Source organism: Ailuropoda melanoleuca, chromosome 15, assembly GCF_002007445.2.
Source record: "Ailuropoda melanoleuca isolate Jingjing chromosome 15, ASM200744v2, whole genome shotgun sequence".
Lineage (NCBI taxonomy): Eukaryota > Metazoa > Chordata > Mammalia > Carnivora > Ursidae > Ailuropoda > Ailuropoda melanoleuca.
The window spans coordinates 21,049,184-21,072,039 of NC_048232.1; the positions used below are offsets into that span (position 1 = coordinate 21,049,184).

At 40.3% G+C, this 22,856-nt stretch overlaps 1 protein-coding gene across 1 annotated transcript in view; it reads right to left on the reverse strand.

The window, feature by feature from the left end:
- The window catches only part of C15H10orf67 (chromosome 15 C10orf67 homolog), a 147,212-nt gene that overhangs the window by 23,337 nt on the left and 101,019 nt on the right, over positions 1-22,856 (reverse strand). The window contains exons 13-16 of the mRNA XM_034644363.1: positions 17,669-17,728; positions 16,858-16,937; positions 16,718-16,783; positions 7,121-7,208 (exon numbers count right to left, since the gene is read on the reverse strand). Coding sequence (XP_034500254.1) covers positions 7,121-7,208; positions 16,718-16,783; positions 16,858-16,937; positions 17,669-17,728 — 294 coding nt within the window. The remainder of the gene's footprint in view (positions 1-7,120; positions 7,209-16,717; positions 16,784-16,857; positions 16,938-17,668; positions 17,729-22,856) is intronic.

Genomic DNA, 22,856 nt, shown 5'->3' on the forward strand with positions numbered 1-22,856 from the left:
CTGCCTGGAGTTGCTCTCTTCGTCACTGACCTGAGAGAAAAGTAATCTTCGATCTTATCTAAGGGAGCTTATTTTTGTTGTAGCAATCATATTAGTTCTCCCATTGACTTCAGCATACCAATACTTTATAACCAGCAATTCTATTATTACTACAAAACCTGGACCAGCTGGGGTGCCTGGGTTGTTCAGTTGGTCAAGCATCCCACTCCTTNGCATCCCCCTCTTTTTTTTTTTTTTTTAAAGATTTTATTTACTTATTTGACAGAGAGAGACAGCCAGTGAGAGAGGGAACACAAGCAGGGGGAGTGGGAGAGGAAGAAGCAGGCTCCCAGCGGAGGAGCCTGATGTGGGGCTCGATCCCAGAACGCCAGGATCACGCCCTGAGCTGAAGGCCGACGCTTAATGACTGAGCCACCCAGGCGCCCCAAGCATCCCACTCTTGATTTCGGCGCAAGTCATGATCTCAGTGTTGTGAGATCCAGCCCTGCATCGGGCTCCACACTGAGCACGGAACCTGCTTAAGATTCTCTCTCTCCTTCTGCTCCTCCCCACCCGCTCACACTCTCTCTCTCACTCTCTAAAAACAAATAAACAAAATACAACAAAAACCCTGGAAAAACTGCTACATATGTGTATCAGGTGAGACTCAAAGAATGTTCGGGGCAATGATGTTCATAATCGTAAAAAAGTGAGCTCCAACCCAAGTGTTGATCAGCAGAAGAGTGGATAAATAAGTTATGGGATATTTAAGCAATAGAATACTCTCAGTATTCTATACAACCACAAGCATCAACATGGATGAGGTTTTTTTTTTATGTTCAGTTAGCCAACATATAGTACATCAATAGTTTTTGATGTAGTGCTCAATGTGGATGAGTATTAAAGGCATAGTGTTGAGAAAATGGAGCAAATCATTGAAGAATACTTACATTGTCTTAAATTATTTTCCTTCTTTGTAGAAAGTTTAAAAACAGGCAAAAGTCAACAATATACTGCTTAGGGAGACAGGCATAAGTGACAAAGCTATCAAGAAGAACATCAGGACAGTGGTTTCTGGGAGGGAGTGGAGAGGAATGCAACGTGTGGGCTTCTGAAGTCTTATTCTATTTATGGCTTGGTCCCAGGGAGCACAGGTATTCGTGTGATCATCATTCTTTAAGTTGCACATATGTATTTTTACTCATCCTTTTTGTGCACATGGTTATTTCCCAGCAAAAAAAAAAAAAAAAAGGAAAAAACCAGAAAATTCAGAGTAGAGATAAAATGGATTCTTTCATACTAGCCTTCACCAAATTAAGAGTGTCAAACTTACACTGGGAATAAACAAGCCAATATAAACAGATTTGCATATAATATGAATAGGTTGCTAACTACACAATAACAAATTTAAAATCAGTATTTGAGGTAATAATGATTAGACCTAACACGGTACACAATAGAATACTGATGTAGAGTAATGGTTCCTAACCTTCAGGCTGTTGTGGGACACGTAAAAATGATATTACTTGCAGGGAGCACGGAAATGGACAAGGTTGCTCATGGACTTAGACAGGGGCCAGGCTACCCCAGTCATGCCCCCATCCCTACTGCCTGGAGGGCCAAGGAGAATGACCATCTCAGCACTCTTGAAACAAGTTTGGGAAATTCTGATGAGAGGTACAAACTGGAAGGTTTCCTAAAAATGCCAAGGAAAAGAACAAAGAGAATAAGGTTACATTAAAGAGAACACGTCAACTCTGGAGGACAGAATATAGATTTTCTTTCTGAAAAAGAAACAAAAACAAATCTTGTAGATGCAATCATTAGAAGTGTACATTAGAAACTTGTCTGAGTTGAAAAAAAAGATTTAGATCTATGGACGAGACTCATTTTATTCAAGGGAAATTAATAAAATAACACGTGAAAACTCATATCTTGGTGACCTACTTAAATTTCAAGTTTAAAGAAAATAGCTTATAAATATCCAATGGGGGGAAATAAGTCAAGTTAATTAACAAAAAGCAAATACTGAATTGGCTTCAGTCAGGGCAAGGCATAGCAAAATGAAGATAATACACCTTCCACAAAAAAAGAAAGAAATTCAAAGACATGGACCAGTTTATAAGAAATAAATAAAAATTAAGAACTAAAGAAGGGTAGAAGTCATGATTTTATTTTAAAGATTTTATTTATTTATTGGAGAGAGAGAGTCCAAGGCTAGTTGGGGAGGAGCAGAAGGAGAGGGAGAAGTAGGCTCCCCACTGAGCAGGGAGCCTGATGTGGGGCTCGATCCCAGGACCCCGGGTTCATGACCTGAGCCAAAGGCAGACGCTTAGCTGACTGAGCCTCCCCGGTGCCCCCAGAAGTCACGATTTTTAAAAGGTAGTGAGGTTAAAAAAAAAAAGCATGTAAATGTAGGCACAAATAATTGCTATTCATATAGTTACAAAAAGAAAAGCAGAAGTTAATCAAAAATACTTTTACGTGATAAAAAGAATCCCATAGTAATAATGTAGTTCTTTAAACAGAATAAAACTAACACAGACTAGAAGGAAGGCTGGGATATACTGATGCGGTTAAGGCTGAAATGAAACTTGGGGGACAAAACCATGCATGACGCCTTGTTTTACGCAGAGTGGGGGAAGACTGAGACTTGTTTGCTTCTTGTTGTTGTAACTGCAGAAATGTAGCTCGGGGGCGCCTGGGTGGCACAGCGGTTAAGCGTCTGCCTTCGGCTCAGGGCGTGATCCCGGCGTTATGGGATCGAGCCCCACATCAGGCTTCTCCGCTATGAGCCTGCTTCTTCCTCTCCCACTCCCCCTGCTTGTGTTCCCTCTCTCGCTGGCTGCCTCTATCTCTGTCAAATAAAAAAAAAAAATCTTAAAAAAAAAAAACTTAAAAAAAAAAAAAGAAATGTAGCTCGATTTTACATTACAGTTTACCATTACAATACAGATAATAAAAGCAAATAAAATGTGTTTCTTATTACACAAGCCAGGAAAAAAAGATAAGAACAAGCAGTCATAAAATAAGGTGAAAAAGGGGCGCCTGGGTGGCACAGTGGTTAAGCGTCTGCCTTCAGCTCAGGGCGTGATCCTGGCGTTATGGGATCAAGCCCCACATCAGGCTCCTCTGCTATGAGCCTGCTTCTTCCTCTCCCACTCCCCCTGCTTGTGTTCCCTCTCGCTGGCTGTCTCTATCTCTGTCGAATAAATAAATGAAATCTTTAAAAAAAATAAAATAAAATAAGGTGAAAAAAAACCCCAAATATATCATTTATGCTGATAAATGCATGTAGTTTCATTTTTCACATTAAATGTAAACGAGTGTCAGATTAGATTTAAAGAACTAACATCCAATCATATTGTTATTTATAAGTTCACAAAAGAAAGAAAATGCCATAGCAATACAAAGTTTGAGCAAAGATGGCAGTAAAATACAGACAAGAAGACAGTACGGTTAACAAAATCAGTAACAGACAGGTTAGAATTCAAGGCTAGCAAGAGCCTCACAGGCCATGAATGAAAGGTATAAACAAAGATAGGACAGTGAACAGTCTCCCTGAGCTGAGTGAGAAAATATCATAATATATAATATAAAGCAAAAACTACAATCGTGAGCTTTTGCTTGTTAACTATGTCTACTAGCTTGCTATAGGGCATAGCCTCAAAACTAATAAGAAATCTTTGTCATTTATTTATTTAGACTAGATATCTGGGAACTCTTTGGGTCTTTGGATTCTGAAACAAACCACTGGCAAAAGAGACTCAATCAAAATCCTAGTGGATACTTTTTAAAGATACTGATTTGCTGATAAAACGGAACACCCAAAAACCAAATAATCCAGTTAAAAAATGGGCGGAAGATGAGGCGCCTGGGTGGCTCAGTCATTAGGCGGCTGCCTTTGGCCCAGGGTCCTGGGATCGAGCCCCGCATCGCGGTCCCTGTTCCACTGGGAGGCCTGCTTCTTCCTCTCCCACTCCCCCTGCTTGTGTTCCCTCTCTTGCTGGCTGTCTCTCTCTCTGTCAAATGAATAAATAAATAAATCTTTAAAAAAATGGGCGGAAGACACAAATAGACATTTTTTCAAAGAAGACATATAAATAGTTAATAAATACCTAAAAAGGTGCTCAACACCACTCATCATCAAGGAAATGCAAATCAAACCTATAATGGGATATCACCTCACACCTGTTAGAATAGCAAAGAAAGAAACAGAGAGAGTGAGAGAAAGAAAGAAAGAAAGAAAGAAAGAAAGAAAGAAAGAAAGAAAGAAAAAGAAAGAAAAAGATTGGTTTGCTTATTCTAAAATGTGTATGGAAATACTAAGGATATAGAATTGTCAAGACAGGGCCCCTGGGTGGCTCAGTTGGTTAAGTGTCTGCCTTCAGCTCAGGTCATGATCCCAGGGTCCTGGGACCTGAGAAATCAAGAATTGGACGCTTAACCGACTGAGCCACTCAGGTGCCCCAAAGTTTCCTTTTTGTAAGATGAAATGGGTTCTGGAGATTGGTTTCACAACAACGTGAATGTACTTAATGTTATCAAATGCCCAATTAAAAATGGTTCAGATGGTAAATATTAAGTTATGTGTATCGTGCCACAATTTTTTAAAAAGACTTGAATAGTCCGTTTTGGAAAGAGGATCTAAAATTAGACAATAAGCACATCAAAAGATTTTAACATCATTAATTATTAGGGAATGCAAGTTAAAAGTTCAGTGAGACATTATTTTAGGATGGCTCCACTTTAAAAACTGACCATATCAAGTTGGTGATGATGTGGGTGCACAGGAACTCTCCAACACTGTGGGTGACACGGTAATAGAATATCATCACTCTGGAATATAAACTTAAAAATATATATTCCTATGTCCCAGCTATTCCAGTGCCAGAGTCCGAGAGTTACAAAAACATATTTCTGGAAATAACTAGTATAAGAAAGTTTGTAGCACCTTCCCCCTCCCCCGAACACCTCCTAACTAGAAACAGCCCAGGAGCCCATTTAGAGAATGGATAAACAAATTATTGTTTATTCATACAATAGAATGTTATTCACAATACAGAGAAACAATGGCTGGCGATGCGCACAGTAACAGGGATCAATCTTAAAAGCACCGTGCTGAGTTAAAATAAGCCAGACTTCGAAGAGTGCATACTGCATGCTTCTGTCTGCGTAAGTTTTAAGAACAGGTGAAACTAATCAGCAGTGATAGAAATCGCAGCAATATTTGTCTGGCGTGGGGATGTAACTAAGGTATTGTCTGGAAAGGGACACCAGGGAATTTCAGGGAGGATGGAAACGTTCTACGCTTTCATTTAGGTGATGGCTATACAGGGCAAAACACTTCAAATGATACACTTAATATTTGTGAACTTTCCCATATGTACACCTCAATAGTAAGACAATATTGAATCTTTTCTTTCACAGCATTTATTCAAATATGTCATTTAATGTTTGTGGTATTTCCTTATTCATAGCTATATTTTCTACTCTGTAAGTCAGGCACTATTCTAATCTCTGCGAGTAGAACAGTAGACGAGATGGACCAGTCCGTGCCCTCGAGAAATTTAGAGTCTGTAAAGGAAAGAGCCGTAGTCGTCATGTGCACTATCTCATTCCCAGCACGGAGCCTGGTGCCTGGTATGTGTTTACACTCAATAAATATTTGTGGAGTGGCTATAGTGTAGGGAACCAAGGAGAAATGTTAGTTACCCAAAACTCACTCACTCATCACTCTCTCCTTCCCAGCCCCCCCACACCCCTGTCTATTTTTTTCAATATTTGCTATCCACTCTGATGAGTGTCTCGAGTGCCTGTATACTAAGTGGACATATAGATAAGGATTACGAGCCTGGAATCCCAAAAAAGTAACAGCACATGGACGCATTCGAGGCTGGGTGGAGCACTAGCCCTCCTCCACAGTAAGATAGACGGAGGGCAGGACAGAAATTTTCCTCAAGGAAAGGACTGGATCTATTAATATGCCTGCACTGGTGTAACTTGGAGATTTTAGAATTCGGTTTCATTAAGCCTGACCAATTCCCCTTTGGACAAGACAGTTTTACCACGTAATCCTAAAAAAAAAGCCTGATTTTTGAGTTAGCACGACATTCTCATGGGCCTTCCAATATTTTATTTGTCCAGCTGATTAAATATCTGAAATGAGGATTATTCCAATTGAAACTGTAACCTTCAGTCGAAAGAGGAAAAACCAAAAGGAGAAAAAAGAGAATATATATTCTTATCTATGTAAACCAGTCTGGGGATGTTTCAGGGGAGTCAATTATGAAAAGCTCAGCAAGGTTCAGATTACCAGGTAATTCAGTTAAAAATTAGAAATAATTTAATGTTCTCTTGCCAACATTCTTAAATTCTTTTATCTCCTGCAGCAACTGAAAATTTAGAAAATAAAGTCTTAAAGTAAAAAATGTTGAAAAAAATTTTAAGAGTAATTATAGATTGGAAGCCTCCTAAAGCAAGAGCCTGTATTTTGTATTTCTTGCGCTCTTTCCCACAAACCTTGTCCCAGAATTCTTAGCATCGTGGCAGGTTCAATAGCATTTATAGCACGCTAATTTTCCTACTATTTGAAATTTCCTGGATATATTTCTACACTGGACATCATTTACCTTTACAATCACAGCTTCCAAATAAAAACATATAGGAAACATTTAAAAAAATAGTCAGCTTTAAAATTGGTCTTTATCTACAGGTGACTTCTAATGTGAAAATAAATGGCCTGGTACTAGGAAAAGATTCTTTTACCTCCTTTTTCCCTTTGGAAAGTGACTGGATACCTGGATTTTGAGCTTTGCTGTTTCCTTACATTCCATCCATGCCCATAAGTGGTCAGACTGACAAATACTTCCCAGCTAGTGTCAGCCCTCCTCTGAAATTTTCACTTGGTTCTACTGTAGCCCAACCACATTGCATTGAAAGGATTTGTGTGCACATCTGTATCTCGTATCGGTCGAGCTCTTTGGGCTCAGGCACTCAGTCTTATGTCCGTAGTATCTAGCAGAATGACTGTCATGTACTCTCTCCAGACAGGGGCTCAATAAATGTTAAATAAGGACAGAAAGACATGTGCAAATATCATCAAAGAGACAAATAGTATTAAAACATTATATGTACTTACAATATAATTGAAGGACGTATCAGCAAGCACTGCGAACTGACGAAACAATGTGTGCCTAGTAAACATCTCATCTTTAAGGACATGAAAGCTAAAATAAAAGAAATGGTGAAATGAAAATGTATAGAAATCATAAGATAAAGCAAATTAATATTATGTTCATGTTAGTGGAACTACAATTTTCATTGTGAAAGAGATAAAAATAAAAAATTTTAAATATTAGTATGAATTTGTTAGTTCTTTCATTTTTAGGTTTTTAAAAAAGGTTTTATTTTTAAGCATTCTCTACACCCAGCATGGGGCTTGAATGCACAACCCTGAGATCAAGAGTCACGTGCTCTACCGACTGAGCCAGCCGGGTGCCCCTACTTTTTTCATTTTTAAAATTACATATTTCCCAGCCCTGAAAAGGCACAGAAGCAATGAATGACAACCCCGTATCAATGAGCATCTTGGAGCCCAAACTGTAGTTTTGGCGGTTTTTTGTTTTATTTTTTTAAAAGATTTTATTTATTTACTTGAGAGAGAGATAGGAAGACAGAGAGAGCACAAGCAGGGGGAGGGGCAGAAGGAGAGGGAGAAGCAGGCCCCTGCTGAGCTCCGAGCCAGACTTGGGGCTCCATCCCAGGACCCAGAGACCAAGACCTAAGCCAAAGTCAGATGCTTAACCTACTGAGCCACCCAGGCATCCCCCCAAACTGTAACTTTAAAAACATTTCTCTCTAAAATGAACCAGGACATCTTTCGGAAATTGCTGTTTCTAGATCTAAGGCAATAAATGTCCAAGTTGAGCCTGGGACATTTTATTGTTAAGGGACTCATCAAGACCGTGCCAGAAGAACAGAGTAGTAAACCTTGAGGGGGAGGGCTCCCATTGACTTAAGAAATTGAGCATCAAAAATAATGATTATAATGTATTGAAACACAACAAATATATTAAAAATTTGGGAAATTCTCAGCCCACCCAGGTTGCAAATGATGCTAAATCGAGGAGATTCACTCTCAGAAAAGCATGTTCTGGAGACAAAGCCAAGAGCATGCTGGACAACCTTGGGGAAACCAGTAGGAAGGAACAGAAAAAGTCCCAGTATTCAGTCACACGGAGGGTCTTAGAAGAGATTGGGTATGTCTCATGGACCAAAACCACAATAAGGTAACACTGCATAACTGCTAGCATGACTAAAACCAAAGAGACAGACAATAACAAATGTTGGTAGGATACAGAGAAATGGGAACCCTCATCCGTTGCTTGTGTAATTGTAAAATGGCGCAGACACTTTGGAAAACAGTTTGGCAGTTCCTCAAAATGTTAAACATAGAATGATCATATGACCTAGCCATTTCTTCCAGTATAGACCTAAAAGAATTGAACACATGTTCCACACCAAACCTGCACATGACTGTTAATAGCAGCATTATCTACAGTAGCCAAAAAGCGGGAATATTTAAAATGTCTAAACACTGAAGAATGGGTAAACAAAATGTAATATATCCATGCAATGGAATCTTATTTGGCAACCAAAAGTAATGAAATACTGACCCATTCTACAACATAGATAAACTTGAAAACATTATGCCAAGCAGAAGAAGCCAGTCATAAACGGTCACGTAGTGTATGATTCCATGCATATGAAATGTCCAGAACAGGCAAATCCATCGAGAAAGAAGGGGATTCGTGGTTGCTAGTGGCTGGCAGCGATGGCCATGGGGAGTGGCTGCCAATGGATACGGAGTTCCTTTATGGGTTGGTGAAAATGTTCTGATTTCGAGAGTGGTAATTGTTGTCCAACTCTGTGAATACACTAAAAACCATCTTTGGAAAGGGTGGTATGTAAACTACATGTCAATAAAGTTGTTATACAATAATTTACTATGTGTGCTAAGAAAATGGAAACTAATGAATAAAGAAGAAAGAAAAAAGCAGAGCAATGATGACTTTAATATCGCTAGAATGAAGAAAACAGAGCAAAAGATTGGTAAAATAGATTAAAAAGACGGTGATTTTCAGCACAGAATTGGAATCCACTTTAAAAAATGAGTAGTCATCTTAGAACTGAAACAATCATATATGATGTTAAGAACTCAATACATGGGCTGAAGAGTAGAATGGATAGAGGAGAGCACAGACAGGATTATTCATCTCAAAGGCAGATCAATAAAAATATATATATATTCAAAGTGAAGCCTAGAGTGAAAAGAGTAGGAAACCAGACAGGAATGTAAGAAATATGTGGGTCGCAGTCAAAAGGCACCTTCCATGTGACTAGAATCCTAGAAGAGGAGAGCTGATGGTTGACAAGTCTGGACATCTCCGGTGGAAGCCAGTACTCAGTGCACTGGCATCGTGAACACGCTAAGGGAGATAACGGCCAGCACAGAATTCTACACTCAGAGAAAATATTCTTCAATAATGAAGGTAAAATAAAGACATTTTCCTATAAAGAAAAGCTGACGGAATTATTTGCGGACAAACCTATATTAAAAGAAAAACTAAAGAGAGCTGTTCAGACAGGAGGGAGAGGATCCCAGATGGAAACACACCGAAAGCCGGAAGAAATAAAGAGCTCACAGAGTAAAAATGTTAATGGAAGTGAATACTGACTATGCTTAACAATAATTGTAATGTTCGGTGGGGGGGGGGGCGCATGGGTGGCTCAGTCGTTAAGCGTCTGCCTTCGGCTCAGGGCGTGATCCCAGCGTTCCGGAATCGAGTCCCACATCGGGCTTCTCTGCTGGGAGCCTGCTTCTTCCTCTCCTACTCCCCTGCTGTGTTCCCTCTCTCGCTGGCTGTCTATCTCTGTCAAATAAATAAATAAATAAAATCTTAAAAAAAAACCAATAATTGTAATGTTCGATGGTGTTAAACATTTATATGGAATCAAAATGAAAATGTAGGAGGGGGTTAAATGGAGTTAGAATATTCTAAGGTTCTAGGATTCATTCTTTTTTTTCTTTTCCATTGAAATATGATTGATATACACCAGCCTATTGGTTTCAAGTGTACAACATAATGATTCTAAGGTTCTAGAATTCTTGGGGAAGTATTAAATAGACATTTGTAGGAGAGTGTGGTAAGCAAAGGATGTGGGTTAAAATTTCAAAAAGAGAAAGGAATGAATAACTAACAAGTCAATAGAAGAAAACATGGAATACGTTGATTAGTCCAAAAAAGGTGAAAAGGAGAGAAGAAGAAACAGGTTGGCTAGGAAAAAAAAATGTGTTCTGTGGTAGATACAAACCCAAGGATATCAGTAATCTCACTAAAAGTAAATGAAGTAGGCCAATTAAATAAATAAGACTGGCAGATCAGATTAAAAATCCAGCTCTATGATGCTTACAAGAGACGCATTCACTAGATAGGTTGAAAGAAAAAAGCTGAAAAAAAATGCAAATCTTAGTCAATGAAGAGTGATACGGTTATGTTAATACTAGATGAAGTAGACATTAAGCCAGGAAGCATTTTTATGGATAGGGAGGAATGACTCATAATGATACACATAAATGATAACTTCATAGGAAGATATCAGGATTCTAAATTGTAGGTATCCAGCAACGTAGCCATAAAATATTTAAAGCAAAAATTGACAGAACTGAAAGAGAAATCGATAAATCAATAACCAGAGTGGAAAATTTAATACTCCCGTCCTAATGGTTGGAACTGTAGCAAAAATTTAAGTATATAAAAGATATAAAAAACACAATGGATAAACTTGACCTAATTGAAATATATAAAACATTGCACCCAGTGATAGATTTCCTCTTCTTTCTAAGTGTACATGGATCATTTTTTTTCAAAATTGACCATATGCTGAGCATAAAACAGGTATCAAAAATTTTAACAGACTGAAATAATTCAGAGTATGTTCTCTGAGCACAGTAGAATTAATCTAGAAGCACAACTAGGTAATCTTCAACCAGCTGTAAATAAAACATATCACTTCTAAATAAGCCATGGGTCAAAGATAAAATAGAATTTAGAAAATGTTTTATACTGAACGATAGTATGTAACATGCCACAATTCATGGGATGCAGGTCAAGCAGTGCTTAGAAGACAGAATACAGCCTGAGATGTATACAGTAGAAGAAAACAATCTGAAAACCAACGATCTCAGCTTTCTTCTTAGGAAGGATAGCAAATCACACACACAGAAAGCAGAAGGAAGAAAATAATAAAGATAAGCACAGAAACTAATGAAAAAGAACCAAATATATGAGAGAAATCCAACAAAAGAAAAATGATTTCTTTGAAATAAATAATAAAACTAACTCTTTTAAAAAAATATTTTATTTATTTATTCAACAAAGATAGAGACAGCCAGCGAGAGAAGGAACACAAGCAGGGGGAGTGGGAGAGGAAGAAGCAGGCTCATAGCAGAAGAGCCTGATGTGGGGCTCGATCCCATAACACCGGGATCACGTCCTGAGCCAAAGGCAGACGCCCAACTGCTGTGCCACCCAGGCGCCCCAAAACTGACTAACTCTTAACAAGATTGATCAATAAAAGAGAACACAAATTATCAACATCAGGAATGAAAAAGGGAACATCATTTGATCTTACAGATAATTTAAGTATATAATATAAGGATATTATGAAGAACTACTGGACACTTTAGTGAAAAGGTAAAATTCCTTTTTATTTTTTTCGATTTATTTATTTATTTTAGAGAGAGAGAGAGAGAGCATGCACGAGGTGGGGGAGGGGCAGAAGGAGAGAATCTTCAAGCAAACTCCTCCCTGAGCACAGAGCCAACGTGGGGCTCGATCTCATGATATATGAGATCACGACCTGAGCTGAAACCAAGAGTTGGATGCTTAACCAACTGAGCCACCCAGATGCCCCAGTAAAATTCCTTTAAAAAGCCTGATGCAGGGTTTGATCTCACCACCACGAAGCCAAAATCAAGAATCAGATGCTTTAACCAACTAAGACACCTAGGCGTCCTGGACTTACTATCTTTAACTACCACCTATAATTTCAAATAAGGATTTGATGCACGTGAAATGATCAGCATTGTCTCTGGCACTGTCTAGTAAACTAAAACATCAGTCGTATACATTCAACACACACATAACACACTAACACACAATTAGCAACTGCTAATTTCATTCAGTTTAACAATTTCACAGCAGGCATCTTTGAGATGATTTGTTGCACATATTTTAGCAAAAAAGATGCTGGGTTTTTCACATAATGTAACTTTACAACATGAAGGTGATCGCTTGAGAAAGGATCTATTTCCAAATAACTAAACGTCTATCTTTGGGAGCCGTAGGCTGGCTAAACTGTGGAGAGGACTTCGGGTTGAGATATTTAGGAATGGATAAATATACTCCAAGAACGAAGTACACTCCCCTCCCCTAAAAAAAAAAGACCTTGGAAAATTCAGATAGATCTAAATTCTGAATTTATTTGGTGATCATAATAGCCTGCTCGCCACACTCAGCCTAGGACACTGAAAGGATCAGGGGGCAGAAAGGATTGCCGCAGCCCTTCAGAGATGTGGACCTCTCTCCACGCTCTACCACGTGCTTCCCCCTTAAACTGTCCCCTCTGACCCAGAGCCCCCAGTTACTACTCATTGTGGACCCTACTTCTCCGAACAACACCTTCAGACTGACACCTTCATTTGGTGGTCTGCTTAGCTTTTTTCGTGTTCCTTTTCTTTTTTTAAACACACTTAAGTTTTTAGAGGTTCACAGCAAATGGAGAAGAAGGCAGAGATTTCCCATATTCTTCCTGCCCCTCTGCCATGGACGGACTCCCCGACTGTGAACAACGAAGAGAGTAGGACATTTGTTACAATCAATGAACCTACATTGACACATCATTATGGCTCAAAATCCGTAGTTGACATTAGGGCTCGGTCTTGGTGTTGTACGCTCCATGGGTTTTAACAAGTGCGTAATGGCACGTCTTTACCTTTGCAGTATCATACAGGGCAGTGTCGTTGCCCCCAAGTCCTCTGTGCTCCACCCGCCCCTCTCTACCTACCCCCACACCCCCGGCAACCACCGATTCTTGTGCTCTCTCCATAGCTTTACCGTTTCCAGAAGGTCATAGAGAATCGTGGCCTTTTCAGACTGGCTTCTTTCTCTTCGTAATATACATTTAAGGTTCCTCTGTGTCTTGTCATGGCCTGACAGCTCGTTTCTTTTTAGGTCTGGATATACCCCAGTTTATCCATCCGCCTCCTAAAAGACCTCTTGTCTGCTTCCGAGTTTGGGCTGTTATAAATCCAGCTGCCGTCCACATCCATGTCTGCTTGGCTTTTGATTCCAATTCCCCTCCCTTCCCACCCTGGGAAACTGCGTCTTGGATCCCCATCAGCTGAACACTCCGCACTCCATGAGTCAAGCCCACACCATCCCCTCGCCTGCCCAGGGCCTAGCTTTTGAGAAGACTGAAGATAGCTGAATTGAGAGGAAGGCACAAGACTCAGAAAAACCACCCAGTGCTCCAGATTTATTCTGATTTGGCTTTGGCATTTCTTGGGAAACTTGAATTTCATAGACAATGAATGTGTCGTGGGTATACTCACGTGGCAATGAGAGACAACAAGCTATGAAGGGCCAAATCTTCCTTTTGCCCCACACTACACCCTGACTGGGCTGAGAACAAAGACACAAGACCCTACACCTGTCAGGGGTGAAACTAACAGGACCAGGGAGGGCAGGTGTACCGGGAAAGGTCCTACGACTCCTGAGACATGCGAGGCAAGCCAGAAGCCTGAGAAGGGAAGGAAGTGGGGAGAGAAGAGGAAAGAAGGAGACACATAGGGTTTCTGTTTACCTAACGTTCTCTGTCCCCCGAGTCCAAGAATGAGGGGGTTTATAACAGAAGAGGAGGGAGGGAATCCAGAGCAGGGCGAGCCTGCATGGGCACATCCTGTCTTCAGCTCTGCTGGTTGGCAATCTCCCTGGGTGGGTCTCTGGCGCTTCCGTGCATGTGGTGAGAGGAGGAACAGGGAAGGGGTGCGGGCACACACCCCTTAGATGTGCACACCCCACAGTGGTGTGGGAGGAGCACGCGTGTAAGTCATCTGCCACCCGGGAAGCGTCATGTGCAGCAGTGGTCCGGCCAGCCCCGGGAGCTCAGCAGGCAGGACAGGGGGATGGCTCAGGTGGGTGTCGGGTCGAGGGGGGACACTCACGGCAGCATCACTGTGACACTGGGCAGGTGGGGGGCTCTATTCCTGCGCCCATGTGCCACACCTGCACACCGTTTGTGCTGAGAGAAGCGACCATGATGGCATCAGCCGCTGTGCTGGGCAAGCCACACTGAGAGGGAAGACTAGCTCCTGCCCTGGTCGCCCCGCTTAAGTTCCATCTTGCTGGAAATAAAGCCAACTCAGCAGAGACAGAAAAGGAGCTTGGGGATGGAAGCTCTGAATTGGACTGGGGCGGAATATAAATCATGAATTGTCGAGAAATTGTTGCCTTCAACTGTTCACGTTGACTGGCCAAGGTGAAGTTTTTCCTCTACAAAACAAAATGGCGGCCCTTGATCTAGAATCTGTTCCAATGAAATGAAATGACTATTTTAGCGATACAAATCTGTGACTGCACAGTTTGTCTCCATCCCACACCATGATGCAGTAGCCTGGATACACGCACTGTCTGTTACAGATCACCTTGAATGAACACTTGGGGATGCAACCACACCAGAGAGACAATGCGTCATGTCCCAACATTATGTCCCGGTTAGTCGATTAAGTGAGAAAACATATAGAAAATATGTAATCATACTTGCTGCTATTCCAAATGTTTAGATATCAACATAAAGTCTGCAGAGACCAAAATGATGACTGTCAACATCTTGATGAACGGCAAGTCAACGTGAAGTAAAACTGAGATGTTCTTGTAAACGGTCATTGAAATACAGGATGAATCCCATTGGGACAGACGCACGGTAAATATTAAGAGTCAGAGTGAACCCCACAGGGACACCTGGGTGGCTCAGTGGGGTAAGTGTCTGCCCTCAGCTCAGGTTGTGATCTCTGGGTCCTGGGATGGAGCCCCGTGATGGTCTGGGTCCCCACTCAGTGGGGGGTCTGCTTGTCCCTCTCCCTTTGCCCCTCCCCCGCCCCGCTTGTTCTCCCTGTCTCTCTCTCTCTCTCTCTCTCAAATGAATAAATAAAATCTTAAAACAAAAACAAAAAAACAAAGTGAATCCCACAGAAATAAGTCAGGGAAACAGAGTCAACTCGGTTTCGGAGATAGTCCAAAATCCATGTTTGGGGAAATGAAATTAAGTGCATATGTAAGCCAGTCTCAGTCTCCTGCTTCTCACCTGTATCTCTATTCTATCCTTAGAGTAACTCTACGAGGTCGTTAGGGCAGGTATTAATATGCACATTTTCCAGAGCACAGAGCGTCATCAGCACAGACGTGAAGCACGAGCAGGAATGCAAATCAGAACATTTTACTACAAGGAGGAGAATTTTCTCTCACCATCTGGTGGTATTTCTGCTAACACGTGGATTCTCCATGTGCCACCCGGGACTCTTCAGGGTGATGCATGCAGCAAGGTATAGGATCCCCCCACACACACACTCCCAGTAACCGTGTATGCTTAGGAGGTGCCGAGCAAGTGTGGGGCATTATCGCCCTACGAAGTCCTGTGAGTCTCGTGCTTGACCTCTGACATCAGACCAACACTGAGTCCGTGCTGTCTTGAATGCTCCTTGACTGGGGGAAAATCTTGCCAAGGAACTTCCAACATATGATAGAGGAGAGAATCTGGGCGACGTTACGGCCGGAAAAAAGGGACTAGAATATAGATGTTTTAAGTTAACATGTTAGGACAGGGAAAAAAATAGGCATTTCCTCTACTTGGTGTTGCTATTAGCCTTTCCAGAATTTTACAGTAGTCACTTACTCCACTTTCAAAAAGACAAAGGTGACATAGGGAAGATAAATTAAAATGATGATGTGAGTGAAAAACAGATCTGGTGCTGTTTTGTTTGTAAAAGGGTAGAGCATCCAATATATAAAACAACTTTACAAAGAAGGTCTACACCAGTTAAATATCATCACATGCAAATGGAGACAGGAAACTGTTCTAATAGCCCCATGAGGGGAGATGACTAGGCGGGTCTGATTAAACCAGGTATCAAGAAGAGGCTGTCTCGGGGCACCTGGGTGGCACAGTCGTTAAGCGTCTGCCTTCGGCTCAGGGCGTGATCCCCGTGTTCTGGGATCGAGCCCCACATCAGGCTCCTCCGCTGGGAGCCTGCTTCTTCCTCTCCCACTCCCCCTGCTTGTGTTCCCTCTCTTGCTGACTGTCTCTCTCTCTCTCAAATGAAGAAATAAAATCTTTAAAATTAAAAAAAAAAAAAAGAAAAGGCTGTCTGTCCTGTTGATCCTTTAGAATCGAAATACGGAGCTAGGGCATGAAATAGAATCCTGAATTCTTTTTTCTTTGAAGTGACTTTGACAACTCTTCTATTTTAAGCCAATTATTTTGCATTTCTTGCCAAAGGTGTATGCTGGCATTTTATATTAATTAACATGCACAGGAAAAGTGCAAGACTCCCAATTACCTTAACAGATGATTAGTCACATTTTTATAAATAGAATTTGTAAATATCACCACATACCTATTCCTGAGAATGTAGAATTTCTTTTCCCAGTTTTTGTTTATCTGTTCTGATTCTTTCTTAAATCTGTAATAAATTCATAGATGGTTAAATGTTGTCTTAGCTACAAATGGACAATTGTGCTTCATTATTACCAGTACCTTTCTGTCTTCTTTCTCTCATTTTCTAAATGAGCCTTTAGGACTTGTATTTGCTCCTCCAAAATGCGTGTGTCTTCAACCTTTCAACAGAAAATGCATCACAAAGTGAATTACATGAACAATACACTCTGTTTCTCCATAAACCTGAAAAGCTATTTCTATTAAATAGCATGCATATTCTAGCTATCAAAAATAATTTGAGGGAATAGTGAGTTACATTTACTTGCAAATCCCCACAAATTGCAAGAATTAAAGATCCCATCCTCCATGTCCTGTAAGTGATTCATTTAAAGGCAGCCCGTTCTAAGCAATATTACAAAGCAGTCAAAACTTATCTTCATTATCCCTCCCCCTACCAGGTATCCCTTTTTCTAAATCTTGTTTTCTCTCTTACTGTGACCTTTCCCACTCATGATAGGCAGGAGCTGCTCCAGTTACTCTATTTTCTTTCTTTTCTTTTTTTTTTTCTTACCAAAACTGTTCTCAGGAAAGAATCTGACCAAATCAAACACATAAGAGCTTTATGTCATCCATTTCTCAGGATTGTTTATATTTTACAAGGGGACAAAGTTTAGCAAAAGGAATGAATCCCTAACAGTGGAACCGCAGGCATACCACAAATGAGAGAGACTTCTTTGGATCCAGCCGGGATGTACCCCAGAATCAGACTACAGTGGGAATCAGGTGATCTGTCTCTTCTTAAGACTGACTCTCGGTGTAGCTTTCAAAGTCATTGCCACTTATTAAGAATAGGCAGCATCAGTATAAACAATAAGCATATTAATAATGGTCATATTAGTCATTATTATACCTTAGCCACTGACACTTTCTCCGTTTCTTCGTGAACCGCAGCTGGTTTTGTGTGCCTCACCTGGCGTGAAAGTAAACCAACGTAAATATAGCATTTCAAATCAGTGCATAAAGATGTGCTTTTTTTCTGCAGCTTAGCGAAAGGCAACTGAGCCTTAGAATATGCCAACCATAGTCCCGCAGGGGCCTTCTCTGCCTTCTCGAATGTGTAAAGCCCATTTGCAACTAGACAATCATGGACCATCAAAACCAACTTTCCCACTACCATCTTTTTAAAGTGCATTTCTCTACACTCATGTATTGGCCAAATTTTACTATTATACTTTTTTTTTAATGAAGTGAGCAGTTATTACTCAGTGAAGTCACAAACTTCAAGAAAACTTCATTTTATTTATTTTTTTTTCCTTGCCATATTTTTTTTTATTATATTATGTTAATCACCATACAGTACATCCCCGGATTCCGATGTAAAGTTTGATGCTTCATTAGTTTGCGTATAACACCCAGTGCACCATGCAATACGTGCCCTCCTTACTACCCATCACCAGTCTATCCCATTCCCCCACCCCCCTCCCCTCTGAAGTCTTCAGTTTGTTTCTCAGAGTCCATAGTCTCTCATGAAAACTTCATTTTAAATGATGATCATAATGACTTTTCTCTACTGTTTTCTCTCTGATGATAGAGCAGATGGCAGTGAGAAAACAGACTGAACGTAAAAATCTGCTTGGTTAGCTATCTCTGTGTTCCTACACAAAGACAGGAAAAGGTGCTCCTTGTTACCACAACTACCTCTCTGGTGGGTTCTGTGACCCAAAAGGCCCTGAACCTGTTGCCCACCTTGGTGAGGTGGGCCCCACCCAGGAAGGTCTAGAGCCAGGTACAGAACAGGAGCTAGAGAGTTCCGCAGAATAAAGTAAAAGGAACTTAGAGCTAGCTCCCCTTGAGTAATTAGAAACACTGGGGAGAGAGAGAGAGAGAGAGAGAGAGAGAGAGAATGGCCAGGCAAGGCCACAAGGCTTGGTGGTGCTAGCGTGTGGCAGAGTCGCGGGTGACCAGTGTCCAGGGGTGATGGCCACTATTCAAATTTGACATGGCATCTTGGTGATGCCTGGTCCCTGTCACTTACCTTCTTCAACCTCCTCAAATTTACATATACAAAGGGGTCCTGTGAGTGGGTCGTTTTAGCAGACATCGCAGACTTGGATTGAATTCAAGTTCTGATTAAACAAAATGGGAAGCCGAGCACCGTGAAATTCGGCAACTGACTTAGTTGGATAGAAGAAGGAGCCAGACATGGTGACAACCACTGGACAAGGCCATGGGCATCGGCAGAAAACCCAGGACATGCTCTGGGCTGCCACAAAGCACAGAGTGTGGGTTTGAACCAATTCTTTTTGTACTTGAAGGAACAGAGAGAACCCAGCCTGCCACAAATAAAAAATAACAAAATTTATAATAACAGCCATAAAAGCTATAGTTTATTGAGGGCCTATTATGTGCCAGGCACTTCACATTATTACCGTTTATTTCTATATACTAACCTACTGACTTCTTCATATTACTTTTGTTTTTTAAAAAGATTTTTTATTTATTTGAGAGAGGACGCATGTGCATGCGCAAGGTGGGGGAGGGGCAAAGGAGGAGGAAGAAGGAGAGAATTTCAAGCATACCCCACGCTGAGCACCAGCCCCCGTAGGGGCACAATCCCAGGACCCCGAGATCAGGACCTAAGCTGAAATCAAGAGCCGAGGCTCAATCGACTGAGCCCTCAGGCGCCCCTCATATTACTTTAGATTTTCGCAATAGATAATACATGCATTTTTAAAATGAGCTGCAAATAGCATACACAAACCTGAAACTCTCACTTCCCAGAAGCTAAGGTTTTGTTTGCTCATTGTGTTTTGTTTTCATTTTTCTCATCATTATTATAAATAAATAACAGCCTTTATTGTCTTGGTCTTCTCCACAAATAAAGATTCAGAATTTAAAGCTTTTACGTGACTTTCTACCTTCTCTCTCTCTCCCTCACATGCCTGGATTTTTTTTTTTTATTTGCAAATGTTTAGCTCATATCATAGTTGTCTTTATTATCATTTCAAAATGTGTAAACTTCTGTATTTTGATTTGTTAACTCCCTACTGTGAGAGATGGGAATTTTATTTAGTCTTTTTCTTTTCTTTTCTTTTTTTTTGCCCAATACTCTTCACTCTCTCAACCTCCCAGTTTTTGGAAGGAATTTTTTTTACGTTGTTAATGTCTATAGGATTGTTCTCAAGCTACAATTAAGTGCCCCACGCTTTATCTACAGCCTGATTCTAAAATGTGTTTCTGCACATACTATTTACTGCAGGACCAAGAAGTGTAATTGGGAAGACAGTGTAAACTTGTAACTAAGCTTTGCTGTTGAAAGGAGGCTCTTCAGAGTGCTGGTCTAATGTTACAACTTCTCATTTTTCTAGCTCTCCTTACTTCTGAGTCACACTTACTTTCTCCTCCTTGGGGCCTTATCATCCTGCATATTGGGTTCTTTCTGTGTTTGGTTAGATTGTTTCTTAAGTAATTTCTTTAAACAGGTTCCACATATAAGAAACTTTTTTAGTTTTACACATTCAAAAATATCTTTATTTTTCTTACATACTCAATTGAGACTTCAGTTGGCTATAAGAACTAGGATTCAAAAATTTTTTCCTTTTGAAAACTTTGGTTTATTTTCTTGTAGCAACCAGTGATGCTGATGAGAAAATTAGTTTCCTTGTTTTTGTTCCATTATAGACGAACTGGTTTTTTTTTTTTTTTCTTTTCTTAATTCTCAGAGACCTAAAATTTCCCTAGGATGTACTTGCTGTTTTCATCAATTCTAAGACATATTCTGTGTTCCACTCAGTGTTTTAACATCTTTGGAATGGAGATGCTTTACAGCTGGTGTGCACGTCATAATTTAATAGGCACTAGTATTGCCTACCTAAAATAAAGAGGTGTCTTATAACCATTGGCATCTGGAATTTGATAAAATACAACAGATACTCTCCTTTTCATTTCAATCCTGTTTAGCACTTGATGGGCTTTTCTAGCTGAATCTTAATGCTTCTTTGTTTTAGTTTATGGAAATCTTTTATTTCTTTTACTGCCGTCTTATGTCCATTGTACTTGTCTTGCTTCCTGAAAAGTCTATCAGTAAGGTATCAGACCTCTTGGATCCATCCTTCATATTTTAACTTTTCTCATAATTTCAGTCTGCCATTTTACACTATGTTCTAAGAGACTCTGTTGTTCACTTAATCTTCCAGATTATTTTTTAAAAAGATTTATTTATTTATTTGAGAGAGAGAGAGAGAGAGAATGAGGTGGGAAGGGCCGAGGGAGAGGGAGAGAAAATCTTAAGCCGATTCAGTGCTAAGCATGCAGCCCAATGTGGGGCTCTATCCCACAACCCTGAGATCATGACCTGAGCCAAAATCAAGAGTCAGATACTTAACCAACTGAGCCACCGAGGCATCCAGATCTTCCAGATTATTAATTGGGTCTTCAGCTGTGTCAATTTTATTATTCAGCCTACCCATTCTTGTCTTTTTGTTGTTGTTACTTCCAAGAAATTGTTCTTTCCCTTAGACTGTTCCTTTCCCATAGCTGCCTGTCCTTCCTTAATGGAGAAGTTTCTCATGAATGTTTCCCCAAATAGATTTATTTTAAAAATGTCTTTTAAGTTCTTGTCCGTTCCCTGAATTAACTATATTTCCTATGGAGACAGTGGCTGTTCGTTCTTTTTGTTCTTTTACTCACTAAATATTTGCTGAATTCTTACTATGTGACAGGAAACATTCTAGCAACTAAAGATACAACAGAAAAGAGAACAGAGCTGAAAGGGGTAGAACGTAGGGCACTCTTTGACTGAGAAGGGAACTGCCTAGAATTTCTTATTTGGGCAACTAGATGGGCAATGGTACCATTCACTAAGACAAAACAAAATAATTGGAGTAGGGACAAATTTGTATGCTAGTATTCATTTCTTAGTTAATGAAGAACTTGCTAAGTTCAGATTCAGATACTTAGAGTTTTGGAAACCCAGGGCACATTCAAATGATGACACGTAATAGGCAACCGGGACAAGGGCCTGGAATTTGGGAGTGGGGTTGATCCTAGAGATAGAATTTGGAGTCATCAATATTTTAACAGAAGCTGAAGACTTGGATAAGGCCATTCATGAAATCTACAGAGAGAGAAAAGCAGAAGGTCAGGGATGGAAGCCTGTGTCCAGGTGTGGCTGACCTGTAATTCTGATTTACCCTTGGCTGATAGGGAATTCCCAAGCCTGGGACCCTAACCCACTGCTCTTACCTTAGTTCTCTAAACTCTAACTCCCACTCCATCAGTCCTCACAGTCCTGGAGAGCCCTTTGGTGGCCCTAGAACTACCCAAATAAATATTCCTTTAGTTGTTGACATGCTCTCAAACTCCCTAGGAGAAACCACCAACTACTACTACTAACACTGAGACTCAGTCTTCCCAAGGCCCATGTGACAGAAAGCTAGACAAAAACAAAGCATAAGGTACAATAACACTAATTTAACAAAAATGATGAAAAGTGTTTGTTATCATTAGCCTTCTGTGGATTCAAAACTGTGAGGTTTACCAAAATGACAGAGGCATGCACTTTTTAGAATCTTTCCACCTATTTGTTTTCAAAGGGCACCATCCACTTGAACTGCCTCTCTTCCCCAGGCACAAGGAGTACAGAATGAGTTCCCTGCCTTTTGGTTAACAAGGCACCAAAGAAATCATTGGGGTAAGAATTCCAAGCTTTGGAGGGCACTTGCCAGTATGCTAATGAGGAAAAAATTAATCTAAATTTTAAAAAAAGCAATCCACAAAAAGTTAGGAAAACAATTTGGTAAAACAAAAATAAGTTCCCATGTCAAAAGACATTTGTATTTATTTACTTCACTATATCCAAAGTCACATCCATAATGGAAAGTTTATTAAAAAGACTCTGTGTTTAAATTCACATGTAGTAAAAACAAGTTCCAATTTTTCAAGGCTCTCTTTTCCTGCCTCTCATATAATGATCAACTCTGTAATAACTAAAGATAAGACTGTTGCTAAAGCATATCTGCTATAAAGCAAATAATTATTCAATCTCTCCAAAAGACAATACTCCTACCATGACGAAGATAGCTTCTCTTTTCATTAAA